The following is a 26,039-nucleotide window of genomic DNA, read 5'->3' on the forward strand; positions in this document are numbered from 1 at the left end:
TTGTATTGCAAGATGAACTATTTGTTTGAGTTGTAGTAAAATTGAACTATTTATTGTTGATTTATTTTATTTGTGTTTGTTCTTCTTGGTTGTGTTTGAAGTGCATGTGGTGTTTGTGCTAGAGCGCGCGCAGTTTTTTTTTGCAGCGGTTGCTGGAGCGGCTCACGCGCGCTATACTTTGCAGCGGCCGCTGGAGCAAGCGCTCCTCGTCGCGCAAAAACTCACGACTACAACGCTGTAAACGCCCTTTTAGCGCGCCGGGCGTTGCGCGGCTGTTGAAGATGCTCTGAGCCTACAGCGAGCGGGTGGGCAATCGGCATGCTTCTCTCGTTACTTCTCCGCCGGCAGAGTTAAACCAGACAGTACCGATGTGATCACAATCCACAAACAACAGCATGCTATGTTGATTTTCATTTCAGCAGCAACGAGGTGTTGTTATTCTTCAGTTATCTTCAGCTACTGTAGCCTACAACTACGCTTCTTCTTCTTCTTCTTCTTGAGCGAGCGAGCGATCGGGGCGGCCGGCGAGGCAATGTGAGTCACACCCTGTAAACCATGCCGACCTCGATGAGGGAGGTGTGGGGGATGCCGAGCACGACGGCGGGCCTCCGCGAGTTGCGCCGGAGGAACCCGTACACGACGTTGACGGCGAACTTCTTCACCGCGGACGACGACTCGTGCGCTAACACGCAGGTGTGCCCGATCATGTACGACACCCCGGCCTCCCGCTCCTCCAGCAGCTCCCTCACCTCCGACATCGTCTCCTCCCGCCTCCACGCCGCCGGCAGCTCCTCGAACCGCACCTTCTTGGCGCCGCCGCCGGCGTAGTACTCGATCTCGCCGGAGCTCATCGACGCCAGCGCGTCCACGACGGCCTGGCTGGGCGCGGCCGGGATGACCGACATCTCGCCGGACCCGGTGCTGCACCGCTCGCCGTCGCCGTCCGCCTGCTGCAGCTGGAGGAACTCCAGGACCTTCACCAGCAGCTGGTCCTCGAAGTTGAAGTGGTCCCACCGGCCCTCCTTGTACCCGTACCGGACCACGCAGCGGAACATCCGGTGCTCCGGCCGCCCGATCCGGCCCACCAGGAACCGCTCCTCCGGCGGCACCTTGGGCACGGTCAGCGTCTGCAGCGACACGAAGACGAGCACACGGTGGAACGCCGGGAAGTTGGTGACGAAGTGCGCGAACATGGGCGGCACGCCGGCGACGGAGTCCGAGTAGACGAACCCGACCCCGGGGACGCGCACGAGGCCCATGCCGGAGCTGAGGCCGATGAAGTGGTCCAGGCACACCTTGTTCTGCAGCTCGTACTCCTGCTTCTTGGCCGTGCCGTAGTGCCACGCCGACATGACCAGCAGCGTGGCCAGGGAGAGCAGCAGCGGCAGCCAGCCGCCGTGGGGCACCTTGGCCAGGCACGCGGAGAGGTAGAGCAGCTCCATGGACCCGAAGCCGGCGGCGAAGAGCGCCGCCCACAGCACCGACCGGTTCCACACCGTGGTGATCACCAGGAACATCAGGCACGTCGTCGCGAACATCACCAAGATCACGGCCAGCCCTGAAACGAGCGCAGATCAAATGAGTAATCAGCAAAACTAGAGACACTTGAAGGCAACAGGAATGGCGCGTCGTAGGTAGGTTCGTACCGTAGGCGTTGCCGATCATCTCGGTGTCTCGGAAGCCGATGGTGACGGCGAGGCAGAGGGACATGAGCGTCCAGTTCACCTCCGGGATGTAGATCTGGCCGTGGACATGGCTGGACGTGTGCACCACCTTGATGCGCGGGAAGCAGCCCAGGGCCCTGCACTGGCTTATGATGGAGAACGTGGCGGAGATGATCGCTTGGCTCCCGACGGCGGTGGCCAGTGTCGCGATGAACAGAACAGGCCAGAACACACGGTCTGAATTTCCAGCAAAAATAACACAAACGAGAGAGGGAAAGTTCAGTCAAATTTAGAACGAGATAGGAAATACTCTGTATATAACAGTTTGTTTAATTCACATCTAATTCTTTTTAAGGATGTCATGTCTAAGCTCCCACAAATATATAATGCAGCAACGAGAAATAAAAAAAAAACTAGAACAAAAAAACTACAAACATAATGGACATCAGTTTAAAAATGACATAACTATGTCACATTTAAATGTGTCCAAAACAGACTCAATATATAAAGCATGCTGCATGCATGCCCATGAGTAAAAGAACATGCTAAATATGACGTCTACATTTTTTGGTCGGTTGAGATTTTCTAAGTATCAACTTGATTTTTTGGTCTTCTAACTGAACTGATTTTTTGGTCAGTTCAGTCACATCTAAACATGCTGAACTGACTTTTATCCCTAAAAAAAATAAACTGATTTTTTATCCCTAAAAAAAATAAACTGATTTTTTTAATGGGTATTCACTAAACTGAACATACACATGATAAACTAGGTGAAAAATAATACTGCACTTTTCACTAAATTGTGGACCCCTCCTTCACATCAAGATCTTCTGCAAGGTAGTAGATGTTGGACCGATGACCGCCTTGGTCACCATGGCCTCCTGCACAACACGATATGTCCCTTTGTGCGCCTGAGAGCCTGAAATGATCTAACACCTTCTCACGAGCTACTCCTTTTCGCGGCAGGTTTGATATGAAGTGCTCACATGCATGGTGACGTGTCAATCCCCCACGACATGCTTACACCGAGCATCGCCTCTCTCACCGTTCTCACCGCTTGGTGGCTTTGGAAGCAACAGAACGGCTGTGTCTTCAATGGGGAACGCCCCTTCGTCGTGCGCACTGTACACAAGAACCCGGATGAAACTCGCATGTGGGCACGAGTTGGCGCAAAAGGTTTAGCCATATTACTCTTGAGACGTAACCCTTATTAGCCTTGGGATGGTAGCGGCTCTCTCTGTGCCCGACAACTAGCTCACGCCATTTCTTGCGTACGTGCTTCCAACTTGCTATTCTATCAATGCAAAGATACGCAAAACTTTTGCATATTCATGAAAGAAAATTCTTTTCACTAAATTGTAATTTTTCAAATCAACTAGGACTTCAAAGAAATCTCAATCGACTTAGGATTAGCAACTCAAAAAGTGGCGGTTTCACTCTTCACCGAACTGAAGTTGCACTTTTCGAAAAATCGATTGGGACTAGAGAAAATCTCGATTGGTTGATATTTAGCAAAACTGCTTGTGCAAAGGCATCTGGGTCTTAATCGATTAAGATTTGTTTTAAGTCTCAGCCAATTTAGAAAAAGTACAACTTTAGTTTATTTTTTCTAAAGGAGAATTACACCTAGCCTCTGCATCTAGTGATGCACAGAGCCATTTTATTGAAAGAACTAGCATCAAAGTACGTAGTTCAACACATGTTTGTAAGCAAACTTGAAAGAAAAAAAATGCCACAACCGGCGAAAATAGGACTAGATAACTAAAAATGTATTCTATAATTGGACCGTCATACCGGTTGTACATATTCCGATGCAACTTGCATTCTTTAGGACAGAGTTGCACTTTTCACAATTTGTTGAGATTTAAAGCAAAATATTTTTTGCAAAGGCCCGTCTATGTATCAATTAACCGAGATTTTATTAAACTTTCTAGAAAAGGTCAATGTATCTAGGCTCCAGTGAGCTACTTCATGGGTGACCCTACCAAAAATGGTAAAGCTACGTTCTTTCCTTCCTAAACTAATCGCCCCCCCCCCCCCAACCCTCTCTCCTCACACCCTGTATTTCGCGGTATGGGCCTGGGCCTTTTTCTCTTCTAACCAAATCAGCCAAGTCAGCTCATTCATAACTTAAAAAAGGGGCAGCACGGTGCATGTAACTCTCGCTTGCGCAGAGTCCGGGGAAGGGTCCGACCACTTTAGGTCTATAGTTCGCAGTCTTTTCCTACATTTCTGTAAGAGGCTATTTTCATGATTTGAACTAGTGACCTCATGGTCACAAGGCAGCAACTTTACTTCAACTCGTTCGTAACTTACGTAAGAAATTTTATGTGGGTGTAGCAAAGCTCGTGACCCTACCTAGGGTAAATTCTATATGTAGTATGCCGATCAATTATTACTAGTGACACATTTTTGGTAGTGTGGTGTTAGGGTTAGTGAGCCTAATGCTAAGGGTTGTGAACGTTTCCTCGTCCAAAGCTGACACAATTGGTGCGTTGGGTGGTAGGGGGTTTCTCAAAAAATAGGGGTCGGTAAGGAGCGGTGGCATGCTCGAAAGTTGACTTTGTTGTTGCGTCGGGTAGCTAGGGATTGTCTCTCTCTAGGTAATAGGGGTCGGTAAAGGGCGGTGCCCAACTCCAAATCTGATGTCCTTGCTATATCGGGTAGTAGGGGTTTCTATCTAGATAATAGGGTCATTAAGGAGTTGTGCCCTACTTCAAAGCTGATGATGATGTAGCGTCACATAGCGGTCTTTTTTCCACTCTAGACATTAGGGGCCGGTAAGGTAGAAGATGGTTGTCATCATAATTGGTGTATACCAGTCTTGCCTTCAGTGCTTGGATGAAGCAATGAGAGTATTGTGTGGTTGCATGAGTACCACGGCGGTGTGAAAACACTTGATATTGCCTTCACTTGATAGATCTACTAATGGCAACGTACGTGTGCCAATCCCTTATAGAAGGAGTAGCCCTGGAGCTCCAACTTTGGGGGAAAACCATGGTTTAGCCTTCGTTGATTGGACCCATCAGTGTCACATATGAGAATTGCCCTCATGAAGGTGTTGTCCCGGAGCAATGATTTCCACGTCGCCACACTAGATCTAGTATCTCGTGCCAACGTATGACCTTTCATTCTCCCCGGCGACACGGTTACGCTGGAAGAATAAGAAGCAAGCCACCACAAGCAGGTGGTGGTATTTTCGTCGAAGCTAACCCAACGAAATATTTCGTTTGTCATAGTTTCCCTTTTGTAGGCATGACTGTTTTGATGTTGTTAGCAGATTATGGTTATGTACATCATACGATGTAGAAGCAAGGAGGCATATCTTCGTTCCCCGCAAAAAAAAAAGGAGGCATACCTTCCTTTTATCCACAAAGAAATGAGTACACCACGATAATGGTAACATATATGTCTTTTTTGGGTAAAAAAAATGATGATAGCAAAATGAAATGGAATTCTTGCATCAAAATATGCCGAACCATTAATTGGCACCTCACCTGGAAGAGCTTTGTAAAAGCTGCTCTGGAGATCCTCCCTATGTTTCGACAGGTAGGCGGCCTCCCCCATGTAGGCCAGAACTAAGCAAGGATACACAACTATCGTGAACCCGAGCTGCCATGACAAAGCAACGAAACAAATCATAGTAAAATAGTGTTCAAAAAAAGAATCACAGCAAAGATGCTTTCAGACACTCAAATGAATGAAAAAGGCCATGCCCATTTTATACTAGATAATGGGGAACTTACCCTCAGTGAAAGCTTCGAGAAATGCCCGAGGTCAGCAAACATTGCTTCAGCACCTGGAATTCCGTAGCCGTAAATAATCATGATTCGTCCTGGAGGATAAAGAAAATGTGTGATGAAAGCAACCTGTGATGCAGAGCACGATCCCTCCCAGCGAGCTCCACCCGTCCCTGCCGGCCTTCCTGAAGAAGTTGTATATGTAGTACGGGGACAGCGCGCGGACGACGGTCGGGTTCCACCTGAAAATGTTGTAGATCCCGATGCCGCCGATGCAGGCGAGCCAGGAGAGCAGGATCGGCGCGAAGAGGAACCCGACGCGGCGCGTCCCGTAGTGCTGCAGCGCGAAGAGCCCCACCAGCACGACGCACGCGAGCAGCACCGTGTAATCTGCAACCCAGAATTCCAGAATCATCGATCAGTTGCACTTGCACCTTCAGAAAGACAGCGTCCCAGCTGGGTGCGTGCTTACTTTCATGTAGCTCCGGGAACTTGATCCTGAGGCCGGAGACTGCTGACAGCACTGCAGAAAATCATGTACTAGATCTGGTGAGCATTCAGAAGTAAGTTTCAGGACTGACATACAAGTTGAGGCAAGAGCATTTTGCTGGGTGCAAGAGATCAACATGGTTTCATGATTCACAATTAAGCTCACCTGACATGGTCGGGGTGAGGACGCCGTCGCCGATGACCATGCTGGTGCCCATGAGGACGAACAGCAGCAGCACGACGCGCAGCGAGTGGTGCTTCTCGAAGAACCCTCTGATGGCCAGGCTGCTCCGCGTCTCCTTGCAGGGCTCGTCCTGGTTGTAGGACGACACGGAGCCGTGGCCGGCGTGCAAGCTGTTGAGAAGCCCCATCCTGGAGCGCCTGCACATCAGGGAGTACAGTGCGAACGTGCCACCTGCGCATCACATTTTATTTTGCCAAAAAATATGTATCAAATACTTGCACAGAAATACCTACTCCCGCAATCCATCCATATTAATTAGTTGTATTTGTAATAATCCAGTGATAATTAATATGGATTGGAGATAGTATTAAATTTACATTGTGAATGAGTATCCCGGCAGCAAAAGCATGCGTGTTTCTTTTTTCACGTAATTAATGAAAAAACATTCCCTTGTCACAAGCATGCCTATTTGCTACCCAGGGGCGGAGCCTTGTGGTGACCAAACCGGGCCATGGCCCATCCTTTTCTTTGGATTTTCTTTCAGGATTTGGTGTAGATGTGGCCCAATGACAAAAGATGGCCCACTGAGCAAGCTATTGGCATGTTTTTGGTTTTGTTTTACGCTCCGCCACTTCCTCCTTTTCAAAAAAAAAACACATTTTTAGGTAGGTAATGAAAAAGAACTCCTCCAACCCGAACACGTGTACTACGCACACGCAGTTAGCCGGTCATGTCATTATCACGGTGAACATACATCCAGATGCACATTGCGCATAGCAACAAATCGATGCAACGTTGTAGAACCCGCGCGATGACATGTTAGAGCAAACGTTCGCGCCGTATAACTCCCGATAATTTTTGATAGTGGAAGAGAGAACTCGAGTCCCGACACGAACACGCCTACCTTCTCCGTTGTCGTCTGCGCCGAGGACGAGGATGATGTACTTGAGGAGCGGTACGAGGGTGAGGCTCCAGAAAACCAACGATAGCACGCCGAGGATCTCTTCATCCTCCTCGTGGAGACGCAACTTCCCGGAGAAGGTGTTCTTGTACACGTAGACGGGTGATATGCAAAGGTCGCCGTAAACGACGCCGAAGCTCTGGTACGCCAGCAGAAGCGTTCCTTTTTGCCATCCCTGCGTAGTTACAGATAGATAAGGACATGTTTAATCAATCAATTAATTACCAAAAAAGTTATTACCAAGCAACTTGAGTTATGAATGAATATGTGTACTCGGTTGAAATCATGGGTCAAAATAGTTGAAACTGAAACCAAGCTAGAAAGGGAAGCCTTAAATGGGTAGGGAGAACGTAGCTTCACCTCAGACAGGGAAGTCTGAGCTAAGACCAAACCGATGTGTCCATTTTGACATAAATGGTGATCTGATCTGACAGGGAAACGAAACCTTTGGTTGTGGCAAGCGACATATGCTTCCAAGAAATAGACATGGACCGGGGACTAGACAAGGCTGATTTAGACACAAGAAGGAAGTGCTTACTTTACTATGTAGAAGTAGAATCTATGCATGGCATGCCAACTAATTCCTTCTCAGAATAACCACTCCAGAATTCAGGAGTAGACCTGGTAGGTTTTGAAGTCCAAATTTAGAAATATTTCAGCTGCAACTGTGATCCATGAAATTAAGTTAAATTCATCTATTTTGGTTTGCATTTGGTCAAAGGAACGTTCACTCAAAAAGTTGGTTTTTAAGAAAAAATATCTAATATTTTATTTGGAAATTTATGTACTATCGAAATGACTGAAATATTTTGACCGAAAGGTAAGTATTTCATTGTCAACTGATTGAAACTCAATGAATTTTATCGGCATCTCACTGAAAGTGAAAACCATGGAACCATCAAAAAACAGCTCCCGTAAAATATCCCCGATCAGAGCATTAATTCCTCAAGGAACCCAGTGCAAAATCTAGATGATCCCTGGCCTAGCTAGTAATTACAAGCAGACAGATTTTCCATGTACAGTAAAAGTAACTTCACAAGTGAGAAAGGAGGAGCCATGCACGCCGCAAACATTTTTCCTTTCTTGGAGGAGGAGCCATGCTGATGCTGGGAACTAGACAGAGTATATATCTATCCTTTCTCCAGATACACACACCTTTCTCTCTGTGTGTGAATATACTCGAGAAAATAATTAAATAGGGACTGCACTAGAGCTACAGGATAGAAGAAAAAAAGAAGATCCAAGCAAGAGCAAGCGGTGGGAGTATTCCAGGAACAAGGCCCCGAGAAAATGCAATTGATTGAGCAACTCAACACCAGGCACACGAGAACAAACGAATTAATTAGCCAAGAACTCTCAATAAATCTAGGAAGGAGTCGAGCGTACTTACCCAGGAAGTCTTCTTCCTCGGCTGCACGGTGGCGCCCTCCACATCCATCGCGAATACCCGCCGCTCCTGCCGGCGTCTGCGGCCTAAACCCGGCGGCCGGGAGACGGGCCAAGAATCCCGCGGTTCTCCGGTGGTCGACCGGCTGGCCGGCCTTGCTCGCCCACGGTTAGATGGCGGGATGGTGCGGATCGGTCCGGCCCCTTGGTTAATTTCTGCGTGGGCTGGAGGTTTGTTGGCCGATCTGTCCGTGTGTGCAAGTGCAACCACTGGGTGATGCGACGGAGGTAGAAGGAGAGAGGGAGAGTGGGAGACGGAGGGAGGAAGGAGAGAAGCAGTTAAGGCGGAGGGAAAACGTGGATGGCTTCACAAAAAGATGAGGGCTGGAGAGAGAAGGCGCCAAATGCTTAGGACCTCTTTTTTTTTCCTCCTCTCCCTCGCACAGTCGCGCGTATGCATGACGCACGCGTGAACAGATTTGTGTATTTGTACTTGACTGCCCGAGGTCCGTTTCCAAGAGTAGAAAAAATGTTTGGCAAAATTGTGGTGATTCTGGCACATCAGTCGTACCAGCCGTTATAGAGATGTTTGACAGAGAAATGGGTTAATTAAATTCGGGTATTTTCCCCTGTCAGCCATGGATTTGTAAGAAAAGAAACTGATTCCGGTGGTGGAAGTCCTTGAAAATTGACGGACCGAATATAATTCAAATCTTGACTTTGGATTTAAAACCCCGGTGTAATGTGAATTTCTTTTGAAGGAAAATCTGGTTCAACTTCAGCATGTCGTTTATTATGCATTGTCTACATAAGAACTCAGTGCCACCGTCCAGGCTCCGCGCCCAGCCGCCCAGTCCGTAACAGTCATGTTTCTAAATCTGTTCACATATGGTTTTCCATTCCCCGTTTCTTAAATTCTGATTGCACTGGATTCATTACTCATTAGGGTTTGTTGTGCTTATATTGGTTGCTTCAATTGAAGTGTCCGATTATAATTGGCAAAATGTAATTTTCATTGTAGAAGTGTTGAAGAATGAAGAGGACCATAGGAGTTGCTTCTCTTTTTTGGAAATATGTTGCAAGGATGGATATTCTGCATGTGTTGTATTTCAAAAACAAATTAGGATATGGACCTCACCCTGTTTCAAAATCCTAGATTCATCACTGTTTAGTACCCGCTAAATTTCTGAAATGAGATGTAACAGTTCAGTGTTTTGGTTCTTCTTCCATTGCTTTTGTCTTGCAAAAAGTTTCTTCCCTTTGATTTTTTTTTTTGCAACCCTGTCTTTGATGTAGCAAGCAACAGCCTATATCCGATATATAGATATGTCCATTTTGTATCTGTAACTTCTTTCAACCTCGCCGACGATGGCATGAGATATATACGTGACATATAATAAATTCAGAACTAGTGTTATTCTTAATGTTACAGATACACATTGCGTCATTGACTATGCTTCGTCCGACCATGGAGGTACTACCTCCGTCCGGGTTTATTGGGGCCCTTCATGTTTTCGGTCAAACATTGACAATATATAGACTACTAAAATATAAAATGTATGCTATAAAAGATTATACTGTTCGATTTGTATTTGAAAGAGCTTTTTGACAATATAATTTTTGTTACATATAGTTTACATTTTGTTAGTTAATTTTTTAAGTCAAACTGTAGCCCAAAATAAAAAGGGCATAATAAACCCGGACGGAGGGAGTAGAAGACTACATTATTGTGTCATCGACTATGCTTCGTCCGACCATGGAGATAGAAGACTACATTTAATGGTCTTGTCCAATGTTCATCCATGTCTAAGCATTAAATCTTGACATCCAGACCCGTTCACATTGGTCTATCCAATGTTCCTACATACTCATGGGTGGCATATTCATAACTTCAAGAAACAACTAATGCATATTATTGCTAAAGGCACACCCATTGCTTCACACAAGCACACATTAGAAGTATACATGTACATCGAAGCCGAAAAACTGACCTACTATGTGCATTTAAAGCTTACTTTTACGAGATAGTATCTATAAATGATAAGATGGATATATTTCATCACTATCTAACAAAAATCTTTATGGGATATGCCTTGCAAACGAAGGAGATATCTTTCACAACTAAACTTGTGTCTTATTAATTTTATATTATCCCACACTATAGAACAACATCTGGACCTAGGTCGTGGACCACCAATGCACAAACACTAGTTCAAGTCCACAAGTCTTGTATATTTTCTACTGAACTGCACCCACAATTCTAAATGAAAGGAGTGGGATTAAAGAAGAATTTTCCTACCCGTGAAAAGACTTTCAAGATAAAGAGACATCACCTTGCCTATGAGATATTCGTGCTAGCTTTCCTGCCTAGTAAGTGAAATCATGTCCTCGCGATTCACCACTTCGGCAAAAAAGTCTTTTTATATGAAAACATAACATGATAAATATTTCATATAGACATCCCCACCCCCTAGCTAGGAGGAAGCTTGATATGCACTCATGTACGAGTAGATGAACGAGAGCATATGTTGCTTGATATTGAAAATCAGTATACCTCCACTTCCGTGTAAACCCCAAATGAGGAAGTACTAGCTACTGAAGATTAGCTCATGGAATCATCACAATGAAATCGCACATTACATGAAGTAATCAATTAAATGGTATTAGATTGTAAAGCAGCATGCGATGAAGAATACTTCTCAATATGAAAGCACACTGCGTGAAATATTGAAGTTCCTATGAAATCACTTGTTCCAGACATAATGAATCACTCTGTGCCCCAAGTCTTAAAGGGAAAGAAGATTAGAATTCTTAGTGTAGTCGCATGTTTTTATTATCCTCTCCCAATTGGACCGATAAATATGAAAAAAATAGATTACTTTATTAGGAGCTTCCACAAGTTTTATAGAGTAGTCTACCGGTCATATCCATAGTGATTTTGTAAATAAATATATTTCTTGGCTAGCAACGGGTTATTTGACTTTACTATTTTCTATGTTCTTTCAATTGGCATTGGGTTGTTGCAATGGCTAGACTCCACCAAAGTCTTAGCTCCCTATATCTCTTTCTCACATAGCACACAATGTTACACCCCCTTAACAGCGACAATCATGACAACAAATAGGTAAAAGCCAGGATTGACTGGAAAAAAGTCCCATGGTTGATTCTTGATGACCCAAAAGTGGACAAAAGGAGGGGTGGTCAACCCCAGAAAATTGGCTTAACACCTCCATGAGTAAAATATGTATAACTATCAACATGTTTGATCTTCACATGGATTATTTTTAAGTTTACTATCTTTATAGCTTATTTTATTGATAAAGTTTGCAGTTGCAGTTCAACTATGCTAGAAATTAACATGAATGGACCAAAGCAGGACTCCTTATTTAACCTTTTACATGTTCTTCATGGATTGATCGTTTGTCATGCCATGTATATCTAATGTGCATTATTAACTATGACATTCAATTCCAAAATTGTAAATTTATGGATATGTGAGTATGCCAGATGAGGATAAAAGTCAATATTTTGACTAGGTTGATCCTACTCAGCACACAACCAATTTGGTGAGTTCTCCATGAATTGTCTATGTCTAACAACCGCATAATAGTTGACCCTTTTGGAACTGATTTCCCCCTTATTAACAAATGCATATGAATCTAAACATCCATTTAAGTAGTATTCTAACATCATAGAAAATCCTTATTTATAATGGATATTTCTCATTTCATATATTTCAACCAAGTAATAGGTAAATATTATCTTTACTATTATTGGGGAGTCTGCGGTCGTGATGGTAGGTTTGATGTTTGTATGTTCGTCCATCTCCTCTTCTTACAAAGCCACGTCTTTCAGTTCAATCAAATCAAATCAAATCTTAGCAAGACCTCAACTAATTCAAAATTTTTCTTTCTTTCCCTTACCCTTGCCCAAATCAAATCAAATCTTACCAAAATCTCAATTAAATCAAAACATTCCTTGCCTTCAGTAACCATACTCAAATCAAATCAAATCTTACCAAAATCTAGAATATGATGGATGTGAGGTATGTTGAACCACAAGACTATGCCCCCGTTGCAACGCAAGGACAATTAGCTAGTTGCATATGAATGCCTAGTTTGATTTAGTTTGTGACGGCCATATTTCCATAAATATTGGTATGAGAAATACTAAGATCTAAATCACCTAAAATAGACAAGGATGGATGTAGAAACAAACCTTTTTCGAAAAGGGGCGCTTTATTACTTAAAAAGTTTAAGCATTACACCCGGCCTTTGCATAACTAAGATGCACACAGCCAAACAGAGTCCTCTTGTACAAACAAAAAATAAAAGGCGGAATGCAAAGAAACATGTAGAGTCTGTATAATGCCTAAAGCGAAGGTGGGTCAATTCTAAGATCATGCTGCCACCCATGTTGGGTAAAAGTATCCCTTGCGTATCCTCCAATCGTGTACACACCTCCGTAAATAAGTCTCAATTCTCCACGCGTTGTAGGGAGGACCATAAATGAAGAGTCCCGGTACATCTGTAGATAACTGGCATTAGAGAAGTACTTTTATCGCTAAAACTCTTATCATTTCTACATAGCCAAAGTGACCAAATAATGGCAAGCGCTCCCAACCAAAGAAGAGTTCTGAACATGTGATCAATCTCATGTAACCAGTTGCCAAATACATTAGCAACACTACAAGGAGGATACAAGCCAGAAGCTATCTGGATGACTAACCATATAGACCGAGCCAATTTGCATTGGAAGAATAAATATTTTATTGTCTCGTCATGATGACAAAAAACACATTGCGGATTTTTTTTGATAAAGGGATTTTCATTGAATTGAAATATCGAGTTGATACAACCGCATCAAAGATCACCCGGCCTCTGCATAGCTAGATGCACACAACCAAAGTTTCAAAGTACTAGAAGCCAAAATAAAAAGGCAAAAAACGCCAGCAGTAGCGAAAAAAGATAAAAGAGGCCTAAGGTGATGCCGGTCCAATCCGAAGGTCACACCGCCATCCATGGGGGTAAAAGATGTCCCTGGCCGAGCACTCCAACCGGGTAGAAGCCATCATAAAAAGGTCTCTGTCCTCCGGCCTCTGTAGGATAGACCACATACGGAGCCATCACGAGCATATATGAATTACCTGCATAGGAGATGAAACACTTTTATGATTAAAAACAATATCATTCCTGGTGAGCCACAACGCCCAACATAAGGCAGCCGCCCCCGCAAGAATGTGCTTAGACAATTGCTTATCTATTCCCCTCAACCAATTGCCGAACATATTCCGTACGCTGCGTGGAGGATATAGATTCGAAGCAATTTGGACTATTGCCCATACCGATCTAGCAAACTTGCAATCAAAAAATAGGTGTTTAATGGATTCATTATGATTGCAGAAAACACATTTTTTTGCAGCCTTGCCAGTTTCGTCGAGCTAGATTGTCCCTAGTTAAGATAACTCCTTTGTTGAGAAACCATAGGAAAATTTTCACTTTTAGAGGAATCTTAAGCTTCCACAATTTTCTATTATCAGATGGAACCTCGTTATGAACCAATGCATCATACATGGATTTAACCAAAAATCTTCAGATGCAGGTTCCATTTAAAGATGTCCGATTCAGCCGACAGTTGGACAGCTCCCAAACGAGTCAGCAAATCGTTCCATGCAGTCAGACGAGGTCCAGAAATCGTTCTGCGAAAAGAAATATCCGGGTGTTCTTGTCCCAATACCTGCTTAATCGTGACAAACTTATGTCTAACTATCCGATATAAGCTTGGGTATTGCACATTTAGAGGAGTAGTCCCGAGCCAGGTGTCTTCCCAGAATCGAATCTGGGAGCCGTCCATAACCGAGAAAGTGCCAAATTGGAAAAAGAATTCTTTAGCTTTCATAACCCCACTCCAAAAATGAGAGTCACCTGGTTTCCAGTAGACCTGGGAGATTGCTTTGGACCCAACATATTTATTACGAATGATCTCCTGCCAAACACCATCCTCAGTGAGTAATCTGTATACCCATTTGCTGAGCAATGCAATGTTTTTGATCTCAAGATCCTGGATTCTGAGTCCCCCTTGGCTTTTAGGACGATATAATATATTCCACCTAGCCAAGCGATATTTCTTTTTTTCATTGTCACTATGCCAAAAAAACCTTGATCTAAAATAATCAAGGCATTGGAGAACACCTTTTGGCAGATGAAAAAAAGATAGCATGTAAAGGACCATGTTGGTAAGAACCGAGTTGATCAGAACTAGTCGGCCCCCATAGGACAAGAGTTTGGCCTTCCAGCTCGCCAACCGTTTCTCCAGTCTCTCTTCAACATGTTTCCATTCAGCGATTGTCAAACGCCGATAATGAATAGGAATACCTAGATATCGAATCGAAAATTGGCCTAGTTGGCATCCAAAAATATCAGCATATTCTTGTGAAGTTTCTGCGGCTTCGCCAAAGCAGAAAAGTTCACTCTTATGAAAGTTTATCTTAAGGCCAGAAAGATCCTCAAAAGCACATAATAACAATTTGAGGTTTCTAGCCTTTTCTAGGTCGTGATTCAAAAACAAAATGGTGTCATCCGCATACTGTAAGATTGACAGGCCTCCTTCTACTAGATGAGGAATGACCCCGGTGATTTGACCAGCTAGCTTGGCCCTCTCAATGAGAGTAAGTAGCATATCAGCCACGATGTTGAAAAGGATAGGTGATGCGGGGTCACCTTGGCGTAGCCCCTTCCTAGTCTGGAAATAATTGCCTACGTCATCGTTCACCTTGATAGCCACGCTACCTCCAGACACAAAGTTCTCAACCCATCGGCACCAAGTATCGGAAAACCCTTTCATACGAAGAGTTTGAAGCAAAAAAGGCCACTTCACCTTATCATAAGCTTTCTCGAAGTCAATCTTAAAGATGACCCCATTCAACTTTTTACGGTGGAGCTCATGAACAGTTTCATGTAGGACAGCAACACCGTCTAAGATGTTCCGTCCTTGCATGAAAGTTGTTTGTGTTGGTTTGACTACATGGTCTGCGACCCCATTCAGCCGGTTAGTCGCGACCTTGGTGAAAATTTTAAAGCTCACATTTAATAAGCAAATCGGTCTATATTGTTGAATCCGATTGGCATCCTTTATCTTTGGTAAAAGGATAATTTCACCAAAATTGAGTCTGGAGATGTCTAGTCTATGAGCATGCAGTTCATTAAACAATTGAACCAGGTCAGACTTTAACATATCCCAAAAAAATTGATAAAACTCCGCCGGAAAATCATCCGGTCCCGGAGATTTGTTATGTTTCATTTGAAAAATCACAGTTCGTATTTCCTCCTCAGTGAAAGCAGAGGTTAGAAATTCATTTTCCGTAGCGGAAACTTGCTGGATGTCATGACAAATAGACTCATTCATCTCCAGCGTAGTTTCCGAGGAAGGACCAAACAAGTCTTTATAGTATTTTGTAATAAAGTCCTTGAGCGGAGCGTCCCCCTCAATGCGACCCTCGTCCTGATCAAGGGTGAATATTCGTTTCTTTCTATGTCTGCCATTGGCTAACATTTGAAAGTACTTCGTGTTATCATCCCCAAGTACCAACGAGTCGCTCTTGCATCGTTGGTACCATTTGATTTCCTCTTCGCGTAAGAGACGGGCTAGATGCTCATTGAGATGACTTTTTTGCTCAATCTCAGCCGCAGATAGAAGCCTCACCTCCGCGATCTTATCTAAGGAGTCAATCAAGACAGATAGTCGCAACTTCTTTTTCTTATAAATCCCAGCGGTGTGTTTAGCCCATCCGCGGAGGAATTGGCGCAATGCACGAATGCGATTATTCCAACGTTGAATTGGTGTATCACCCCGTGTTGGGCGTTGCCACACCTTTTTAACCAATTCAGGGAAACCTCTCTAGTGAGCCACCCCAGTTCAAATTTAAACTGATGGCCGTTCGAAGTGGGTGCTGCTTGACCAAAATCAGTAAGCAATGGAGCATGATCCGATAAGGCCTCAATTCTCTCCAAAGCCTGCACTGATGCTAATGGATATTTAAATTCCCAGTCTGTGGTGACTAGCACCCGATCAAGTTTTTCGAACGTCGGGATAGATCTATTATTGGCCCAGGTAAATTGGCGCCCCGAGAGAGAGAGTTCCCGCAAATCAAGACTGTCAATGATAGCATTAAAAAGAAACGGTCATCGAGTGTCGAACCTATCATTGTTTTTATCCTGCTGGTATCGCAAAATATTGAAGTCCCCCCCAAGTAGCATGGGGTGAGGATTTTCTCTGCAGGTATTGACAAGTTCTTTGAGGAAGGCCGCTTTAAATTCATCTTGAGCAGCACCATATACGGCAACCAAGCTCCAAATGAAATTATCGGATTTGTTTCTAAGGTGGAATTTAATATGATACTCCCCCTTTGAAGTTGAAAGAAGTTCCAAGTAAGTGGAATGTATTCTTAAAAGAATACCTCCGGACCTCCCTGAAGGCGGCAGGATATGCCATTCGTAATCTTTGCCACATGAAAAATGGTCCAAATCACGCTTTGGAAAGTCACGCTTACTACACTCAGAGATTGCCACGAAGTCGAGGGCATGATCCCTAACATAATCGGAAATATGTTTGTACTTAGCCAAGTCACCAAGACCTCTGCTATTCCAAAACATTCCTTTCATGGAGAAACTTTATTACGTTTGGATACTTTGGTCTTCTTCTTAGGGCGACCCTTTTTACTACCAGAGTTAGACGTGTTCTTACGTACCGATGCAACGAGCTCACAAAGCATCGTATCACGCATGGTATGTTCAAAGTCTACCTCTGTAGTATCATTGACCAGATGAGAGAGGAGTCTGCCTTCATGGTTGGCATCGGACTCCTCATCCTCCTCATCTGATACTAGTGGATCCACCGTCAGAAGCGTTCTAGGAGCAACCGTAAGCCGGTCGAACTCCATTTGCTTAAGAGCTTTAACTGAGAAATCAACTACTGCATCATTTCTACCTAATGAAATACCAAGGCTAGCAATATTTGAAGACATTTTGGCTTTATCAAAAGATAGAAATGATTTGCAAGGAGACGTACCATCAAAGTCGAGGTTCCGCGATGCCGTTCTACGCATGGCCCTCTGCATGGAATCCTCATCAGTGGCAGAGGCCCCATCAGCCCCCACAACATGGCGGCCGCTACGTATAGGCGGTGAAGTAGTAAACTCCGAAGCAACCCGCATCCCAGAGGGCCGGAAAGGTGGTGTAGACGGCTCCGGCGTAGCAGCGGGAGACCTAGAACACTGCAGCTCATCCTCCATAACAGTGATACAAGGAGCAGCCTCCTCATCCCGCGGCGGCGACGCAGGAGACAGCGCCAGCCCCGTCGACGCTGCGGAAGACCGTGAAAGCTGCAGCTCATCCTCCATGACAGCGTTCGTAGGAGCAGCCTCCTCGTACTGTGACGGCGGCGCAGGAGACAGCGCCCAAAGCGTCGCCAAGGCCATGTCATGATCTGCACGCACCGCCGGGGAGAAAATCACATCCCGACGACCAGAAGACCGAGAAGAAACCGATGTCGGTGTCGTCAGATGCTCCAAAGAAGCCTCCGACGGTGATCCCATTGCCAAGGGCGCCGCAGGCCCATCAACCCATGTCCGAATAGCTGACATGGGCGAAGCATCCGGTTGAGGTGGTGGAGGCGGTGCAGAGCTGGCAAGCGAGGGAGGGTTCTGGGGCGGCACGAGCTCCGTTGCCGCTGGCGGGTCCCCCGACAAAGGCCGCGATGCCAAGCATGTATGTGTACTAGCAGGAACGGTCGTGGAAGAGGTGATTTGCATCGGAACCACTCCTCCCAAGGAAGATGATGCCGCCGTGTTAGCTGACGACGAAGACGCTTTCGGCCTCTTGCTCTTGTCATCAACCCTTGAAGTGTCCTCTCGATCATGCTCCTTGTCCCCTTCCGTATCATCGCCATGCTCCCAAACGCGAGGCACAAAATCAGCGTCCACACGGAAATCATCATCTTCCAGAGTGTACCGCAATTCATAGCCCTTCTTCTGAACAACCACATACGACGAGAGGGAGTTGACAGGGCTCATCTTAAAAGCATCAAGATTAAGCACGCCAACCTGAATCCTCACAATACCACGGCGGCGCAAGCAAAGGAGGTCGACGTCAAGAGTGGCTCCAATAACAGAGCCAACTGCCCAGAGACCCAAGAAATGCCGGAGAGCGTGAGGAACTCCGTGTACATGCACCCAAACTGGAATAAGCTCAAAACGATTCGGAATCTCCTCGGAATGACAAGCCTTGAACTCCAAAGTGACATTATGCGATTTGATGAAGATCGTGAAACCAGTAACTCCCAGGAGCACCTCGTCACTGGGAAAAGACATGATAAAAGCATTCTGGCCATGAGGGATAGCCTCCCACGTCCACTGTTGCTGATATTGAGCGATCTTAGCAACCTCCGCCTCCACAATGCTCGAAGAGATAGAGCCTCCCGAGATTGAAACAAGAGCCGTTGGGGAGGATTGTGGTGTGAGGTCTGCCCTGCAAACATTGTCAGGCATCTAAAAGAAGGCCATGCTCTCAGTCCCATAGCCACAAAGCATCGCCGCCGGCTTCGACATCTTGAGAGCTGGACACCGCCGAGTAGTCATCGGATGGTTCGCCTTGTTACAGATGAAACAATACTGCTGTGTTTCACAATCTGAAGCCACATGTCCGGCCGACTGACGCTTGGTACACCATAACTTGGTCATTACCGTGTTCACCCCGGGAGCAGGTGCCGCCTGAGCCACATCATGTTGTTGTTGAGCCGGTGCCATAAGAGGAGCAGCAGTCACAAGAGGCCCCGAGACAAAAGCCGGAGCACCTTGTACGCCATGATAAGGCAAGGTGGGTGGAGCAGCGATGATCGGGGCGTTTCCCGCACGGTTCTTAGGCCGATTTCCTTTTCCTCCCTTCGGTTTCCTAGGACGGATATTCCCTGTCTGAACTCCGGCCGCCGAGTTTGCCAGACCAGCATTAAAGGCCATTGGCTGGACAGCAGTGGGGTGACCATGGCTCTGTTGCAAGAAAGGGCCGGCTGGTTGATATGAGTACACCGGCGCCATTTGCTGCATGTACCCCGGCGGTGCATGATACATCGGTTGCTGCTGAAAGAACTGCTGTGGCATTTGATACATCTGTTGTTGCTGCTGCCCCGGTGCTGGAGTCTGTTGGGGAAGGTTCGGCATGACACTTTGAGCGGAGGAAGAAGGGATCACCGGGGGGAACACCCCAGGTGCGAAGCCAGGGGCGCCACCAGACGAGGACGCGTCCGAGGGCATCGACGCGGCGGCTGCAGGTCGGACCTGCCCAGAGCCCGACGGCACGGACGCGTCGCGACCCATCCCCGAGCAGACGGCAGCCACGAAGGATCGAGGAAGATTAGGGTTTCTGCGAGGAGTGTCCTTGTTCCACATATGAAACAACCAAGCAACGAGTATCCATGCCAATTCCTCTTGATAAGATTATCTTTAGTAAGAATGACTCTGCGACGAATATACCATGCAAATATTTTATTCTTAAGAGGTATCTTTATTTTTCAGATCTTCTTGTTATTAATTATCAACTGGCACCTCAGACTGGATTAACGCTCTATACATAGACTCCACTGAGAATTGTCCATTCCGATGTAGGTTCCATCAAAATACATCAGACCCATGTGACCCATGTAGAAACAAACCTGAAAGCACAACCATTTGTCAGAGCATTATTCATGACCTATTTTTCAATAAAGCGGTAGGGGCATTTCATCATACATTAGGTTCTCGTCCATAAGCTTAGCTCAAAAACGCGTGTAATCCCAAGGAAGATGATTGTATTGATTGTATGTCATTGTCCTGTCCGCTTCTCACATGACTTGGTGTTAAAGACTCCACTATTATCACATCTCTTAGTGAAAGCATGTAATTCTCTTCATGACTAGGGCTAGGAGAAAAAAAACGTGTCTTGTCGAAGTCACGCCAATGACGCAAGTGCAATGATGAACTAAGAATGAGAAGACGCAAAGGAACTAGAAGGACTTCTGGATGTTCTAACCGCACATACGCATACACAAAGATTTTGAAACTCGTTGGTGGTCTACCTGTATGGTTCTTAATTATAGTAGTTCCCTTTTTTAATATGTGTCCCACATGGACTATAATGTTTATATTGAACTTGTTTACTTACTCATAACTAATCATGCCACCAAATGTTTGTTAATTTTTACTTTCCATGTAGCTGTAACATTTTACATTACAAAATACATACAAGTATTATTTTGAGATATCAAAAGTATCTTCTTTTTACAATGGACTTTGACCCTCAACCTACGAGATGTGATAACGAGCATAAATATAATCTGAATAATCTGAATAATCTGAATTAATCTGAATAAGGACATACACAACACACCATATATATTTAAATATAATCTGAATAATCTGAATTAATCTGAATTAATTTATGTTCGTTATTTACTATAGTGTGTTGTGTGTGTCCTTATTCAGATTACACTTAAATATATATGTGATAACTCAGAAGAGTGTTCTAGAGAGTATAACTCGACAAAGGTTTGTAGAGTACAAAAATATAAGTTTAGGCGTAATTAGGGATACAGAAGTACACTTTCACATCATCACATGCCCAGGCAGTACATATGCTAGTACAGAACGCGGTAAAGCACACAAGCAAAACTGTGAAACAGGAAGGAAAATGAGCGAAACCAGGAGAAAAATGAAAACAAAAAACAAATTTCCCCCTGACAAACCATCCTCCTGGGCGGAGTTCTCCGCGTCCAGTTGCTTGCTCCACGTTCTAACCTTACTGCAGGTTTTTTCTTTTTTCTTTTTTTTTGCGGGTGAACCTTACTCCAGGTTGACCTCCCATGAATCACTTCTTTTAAAACACTTTATTTACTTACTTATTCTGCTGAGATCGCCTTACACAATAAGCTCCATGGAAGTTGGCATGTCCATCTCAAGCAAGAAAATTAATTAGACATGGTTACACTAACACATCATGTCATTCTTTCTAGCAGCCTTGAACAACAACAAAAAGAAAAAAAAAACAAGGAACGGTACGGACGTCCATGTCGTCCTTGATCTGCTAGTGCCCACAGAAGGGTTGCTGTTGGTAGTACACACCGCACATCTCTCCAACCAATTAGGGCTAGCTTGACAAGATGAGCGTCCACACCTGTTCCCACTTCACCGTTGCCTTTGCCTGCATATCCATCGATCCATCCTTGTCAACAACGACGGTTAATTAGCTGATACATGCAGGTTGTACCTACAGCAGTAGACCTACCTATGATCGGATCATATCTAGTTTTTCTTTTTTGCAGGATCATATCCTACTTGATCGTATATACCAAGGGTATCAAGAAAGACATAATGAGATCGGATCTTGGTGGTTCTGATAATCAAATTCATTTCCTTAATTAGATAATAGTCAAGAAAATCATTATAAATTGCTCGAGGAGAAGTGGACACTGATGGCCTCTTTAGGGCTTGGCTAATTATTCGTATGCGTTGATGCAATACGTAGGGATACGACCATCACTTTCTAATAGCTTGGTAGCTTTGTTGATATTCCTGAGTTGACTATATATAAATGGGATACGCTGAAAGGGAAACACAAGTTAGCTGATTGATTGGTCCAGAGATGTTACTTGGTTTCAACAAAGGCAGCAAAGCCCTCATTTTTTAAGTAGCATCTATGTAGAGCAAGCTATCGTTGACAGTATGTACGACGGCACCCTTTTTCCACATCATGGCTGCCCATTTATGTGATTCGAGGTGATTTTCGTCCTTTTTTTTTTGTCTACCTACACACGCATACGATAACTTGTAAGCGTTTATCTTGTATAAACAATGCTGAAACGTCTTCATAATATTAATCCGTTGTTGCACACGTGCATACAAGAAGTTAGCGCTGAGCTTCATGTTAGCTTCCTATGCTTTTTTTTTTAAATTCGAGGATAAGTTTTAGACGTTCAGGTTAAACATAGCAACGTTACAGAAAATTCGCATTCGGTCGTGGAACGCGACATCCGTGTTTATAAAATTTGGAAAGAGGAAAGGGACATGTACACATGTGTAAGGATGTGGCTGCCTTGCCTACCATATATATAGATGTACCGTCTTCTGCCAACCATTGAGGAGCATGTCGTCGTCCATCCAGAACTTGGACTTGCCCAATAACAACGACGGGGACTCCTCTATAGGAAGCCAAAGGACACGACGGCGATGTGGATGAAGCTGAAATCTCACTGAAGATCTGCAAACTTGCATTGTGCTATATCAAAATGTAATACTCTCGAAACAGGCTTTCATAAAAAATGTAATACAAATGGTTGTTATTTAGGATCTGCACCTCACATGAAGCAACATAAAATTCAGACTAGAGTTTGAGTAACCAACAATCTCTTGAGCAGTAATCTTTATGCAAGTTATTATGTAAATTGGACAAATTGAAGGGCTACATTTTGCTATGTATCAGGCGTGCTTTTATGAAAGTTAACAGATGAGCGATGGTAGCATAAGTCCTCTGATCTTGGGTTGACAACCAACGCCACATAAAATGCAAGCTAGTAATTGATTGGCCTAGATTTTCCTATTTGAACAAAGGCAACAACAAGTTTTCTTATAGAGTACAGAACATTTCACAGCGACAAGCTTCCTGCGTTAAAAACAGTGACAGTTATTCAATGCTTTCAACGCAATGAAATTTCCAAAAGGTTAACATTTGATTTGTCGGGGACCTTCCCTCAAAAGAGAGGAGGCCACCCTTTAAAAATTAGAGTATGCTGCACATGTGTGGCGCGCACACGGTATTCTTTAGTAAAAGGCTAAAGAATAGTTCGCTCTGTGCCCACCACGCAGCTGCTTGGGCTTGAAACGAAGAGGGTGCTGGCCTATATGTAGCGGAATGGCGGGCGTAGCTCCTCGTATGCGAGCGGTGTGGGACTATTTGCCTCTGCCCCTTTGAGAGACGGCGTTTCCTATTTAGCGCTGCAGGCGCCCTTTTGCATGCAATCCGCAAACTGGATTCCGAAAAAAAAACCCGCTTTCGCTGGGATTCGACACTGCGCCCTAAAGAGTCGAAGTTCGTACGTATAACAACCCCGCCACGGAGCGGGATCTGCTAAGCCTCCACCTTTCCTCTCTTTTATTCTTTTCTTCTCTCTTTTTTTTCGTTTCCCTTTTTCCCACTTTCATTTTCTGTTTTTCTTTTTTTTTTCTTCTTCCTGGTTTCTTTCCTTATCGATTTTCCTTTTTTTTTACTTTTCCTAAATGCGGGGACCTTTTCCAAATCAATAATGTTTACTTAAAATTTGATGAACTATTTTTAAAATTTGATTATTTTTTGGAAATTTTCTTTAAATCGATGAATGTGTGAACTTTTCTTTAAATCAACGAACTTTTTTTTGAAATTTGATGAACTTTTTTTCAACACAATGAACTTTTATTCAGATTTGTGAACTTTCTTTAAAATTAGGTAAACATTTCCAATTCGCTGAGCATTTTTCAAAAACAAATGATGAACTTTTTTCAAAATCAATGAACTATTTTTCAGATTCGGTGAAGATTTTTTCAGATTTGATGAACTTTTATAAAAATCAATGAACTTTTTTCGAAATCAATGAACTTTTTTGGATTTGATGAACCTTTTTAAAATTTTATGAACTTTTTTAAAAATTCATGAACTTTTTTCAAAACCGTGAGCATTTTTGAATTTGTAAACTTTTTCTTTTTTGCGAATTTTTATTTTCCATATTAATCAACGTGAAGAAAGTTGTCTATATGTTAATGTTTGTACTAAAAGCGGGGTCCAATAGGATTATGTCCTAACAATAAACAACAAACTGAGCCTGGTCTATTGGAAGTTTGGAACGGTCGAACCCATCTACTTAGGCGAGGTCCCCTCTTTTCTCGATATAGCGTGAACGTTTTCCTTCGCATTTGTTTTTCCACAGGTTGATTAGGCCGGCCGCTACACACCGCGTGTGAGCGCTAGCTGGCGCTTGCAGCGCCGATTAGGAGGTCCCCTGAGAGACCTCCGCATGGGCCTGCGTATGCACTGGTAACTGAAGCCTTTTGACCGGGCATTCAGCCTAGCAGCCCATGAATCAGGGCCCATCGACGATATGCTCTCAGGCTCTCCATCTCCTTCCTCCGATTTCTCAGGCCACATTTTAGTTTAAAAAAACATAATCTAAAAACACTTTTAAAAATCACGTCACATCATATGAAAATCTCGAAAATTATATAAATCTATAAGACATATGCAGAGTGTACCTACAGCAATAGATCAGGTAGCTAGCTATGGATCATGTCCTAGTTGATCGTACATACAAAAGGCATCAAGAAAAGACAAAATGACATCTGGTCGAGTGTCTGAGAAGTTTTTATATGCTTAATCTAGGTGTGAAAACATGGCTCGAGGAAAAGTGTACATCGATTGCCGTTTTGGAGCTTGGCTATTTTTTTCTTATGTGCTGATGAGATGTATACGGATATGATCATCACTCTGTGGTTAATTTGCCATAGCTATTGTTGATTTGCTTGGGTTTGACACTGAAAGGGAACTGCAAGCTGCTACTACTTGATTAGTTCAGAGATTTTGGTTTCAACACAATGGCGACACACCTCTTTCGTTCAAGGAGCAAACATCAAACTAATGTTGACTGACTACCACACCTTTCTGACACATCATGGTTTGTCCATTTATGTGATCCAAAATGATTTTCCTTTCTATTTACTTTCTACCAAACACACATATAATAACTTGCAGGCTTTGTGTTCTTGCAGACATGCATAAAGAAATATTCTTAAATCATATTCCATTGTTGAATGTGTATCAGAAGTCAGTGCTAAGCTTAATGTTATATCGTCACACTCCTTTTTATTTCTGATGAGGATACATTTCAAAATCCAACGTTAAACGTCGCAGCAACATTACAGAAAATTCATGTTTGGTGATGGATCGTGACTTCGGCGTTTCCAAAATATGGAAGGAGGAACTGAACATGTACGCATGAGCAAGGATATATGTGGCTGCCCTGCCTACCATATATGCTTCTTTCTTGTTCCAGTCATGGAGGAGCATGTTGTCTTCCATCCAGAACCTGGACTTACCCAGTCCCAGACGACAACGACACCTCAACCAGAAGCCAAAGAACACGACAGCCACAACAGCCACACGGATGAGACTGAAATACCATCCAAGATTTGCAAGCTTTCATGCTAGATAAATAGATTACATTATGATTTGTTTTTCAGGAGTTGCAAACTCAGATGAACAAAGCAACATAATATCAAACTACAAGTTAAGCAGCCGATGATTTGTAAGGGGGGCTATCTCAGTCTCAGGCACTGATCTTTATGCAGTTATATGTGGGTTCTGTTTTAGACTGAGGTAAACTGGACAATACAGCTAAAAAGTTACATTGTGTTGTGTATCCTAATCCTATGCATTTTGCAAGTTTGTATTTCAACGGTGGCCTCCCAGCATCGCTTATATCAGACTCCTTAAACCTACCTAACTGAACAAATCCCACAAGCAAGCAGATGTTTTCCAAGCCCTTTGGAGCAATGTTGTGTTCAGAAA

The 26,039-nt window shown here is 43.9% G+C and overlaps 1 protein-coding gene and 1 non-coding gene across 2 annotated transcripts; both read right to left on the reverse strand.

Moving 5' to 3' along the window:
* Positions 1–371: 371 nt before the first annotated feature.
* On the reverse strand, positions 372–8,782 carry LOC123161450 (probable potassium transporter 13). The gene is made up of 9 exons (XM_044579279.1): positions 8,429–8,782; positions 6,982–7,213; positions 6,060–6,308; positions 5,877–5,927; positions 5,534–5,794; positions 5,411–5,463; positions 5,162–5,276; positions 1,647–1,901; positions 372–1,558 (listed from the first exon to the last, which is right to left on the reverse strand). Exons 1-9 carry the CDS (start codon positions 8,474–8,476, stop codon positions 540–542), a joined length of 2,283 nt encoding a protein of 760 aa, XP_044435214.1. The 5' UTR covers positions 8,477–8,782; the 3' UTR covers positions 372–539.
* A 14,409-nt stretch (positions 8,783–23,191) lies between these two features.
* On the reverse strand, positions 23,192–23,313 carry LOC123163311 (U5 spliceosomal RNA). The gene has a single exon (XR_006481834.1). It is a non-coding gene; the product is annotated as a U5 spliceosomal RNA (small nuclear RNA).
* Positions 23,314–26,039: the final 2,726 nt, after the last annotated feature.

Source organism: Triticum aestivum, chromosome 7B (genome assembly GCF_018294505.1).
Source record: "Triticum aestivum cultivar Chinese Spring chromosome 7B, IWGSC CS RefSeq v2.1, whole genome shotgun sequence".
NCBI lineage: Eukaryota > Viridiplantae > Streptophyta > Magnoliopsida > Poales > Poaceae > Triticum > Triticum aestivum.

Excerpts from the sequence above, each read along its gene's own strand:
- LOC123161450 (XM_044579279.1), bottom strand. The coding sequence starts at position 8,476 with ATGGATGTGGAGGGCGCCACCGTGCAGCCGAGGAAGAAGACTTCCTGG. Across the intron at positions 5,277-5,410 it reads TCTCGAAGCTTTCACTGAGG|CTCGGGTTCACGATAGTTGT; the intron begins GTAAGTTCCCCA and ends TTGTCATGGCAG. Across the intron at positions 1,902-5,161 it reads CTTTTACAAAGCTCTTCCAG|ACCGTGTGTTCTGGCCTGTT; the intron begins GTGAGGTGCCAA and ends CTGGAAATTCAG.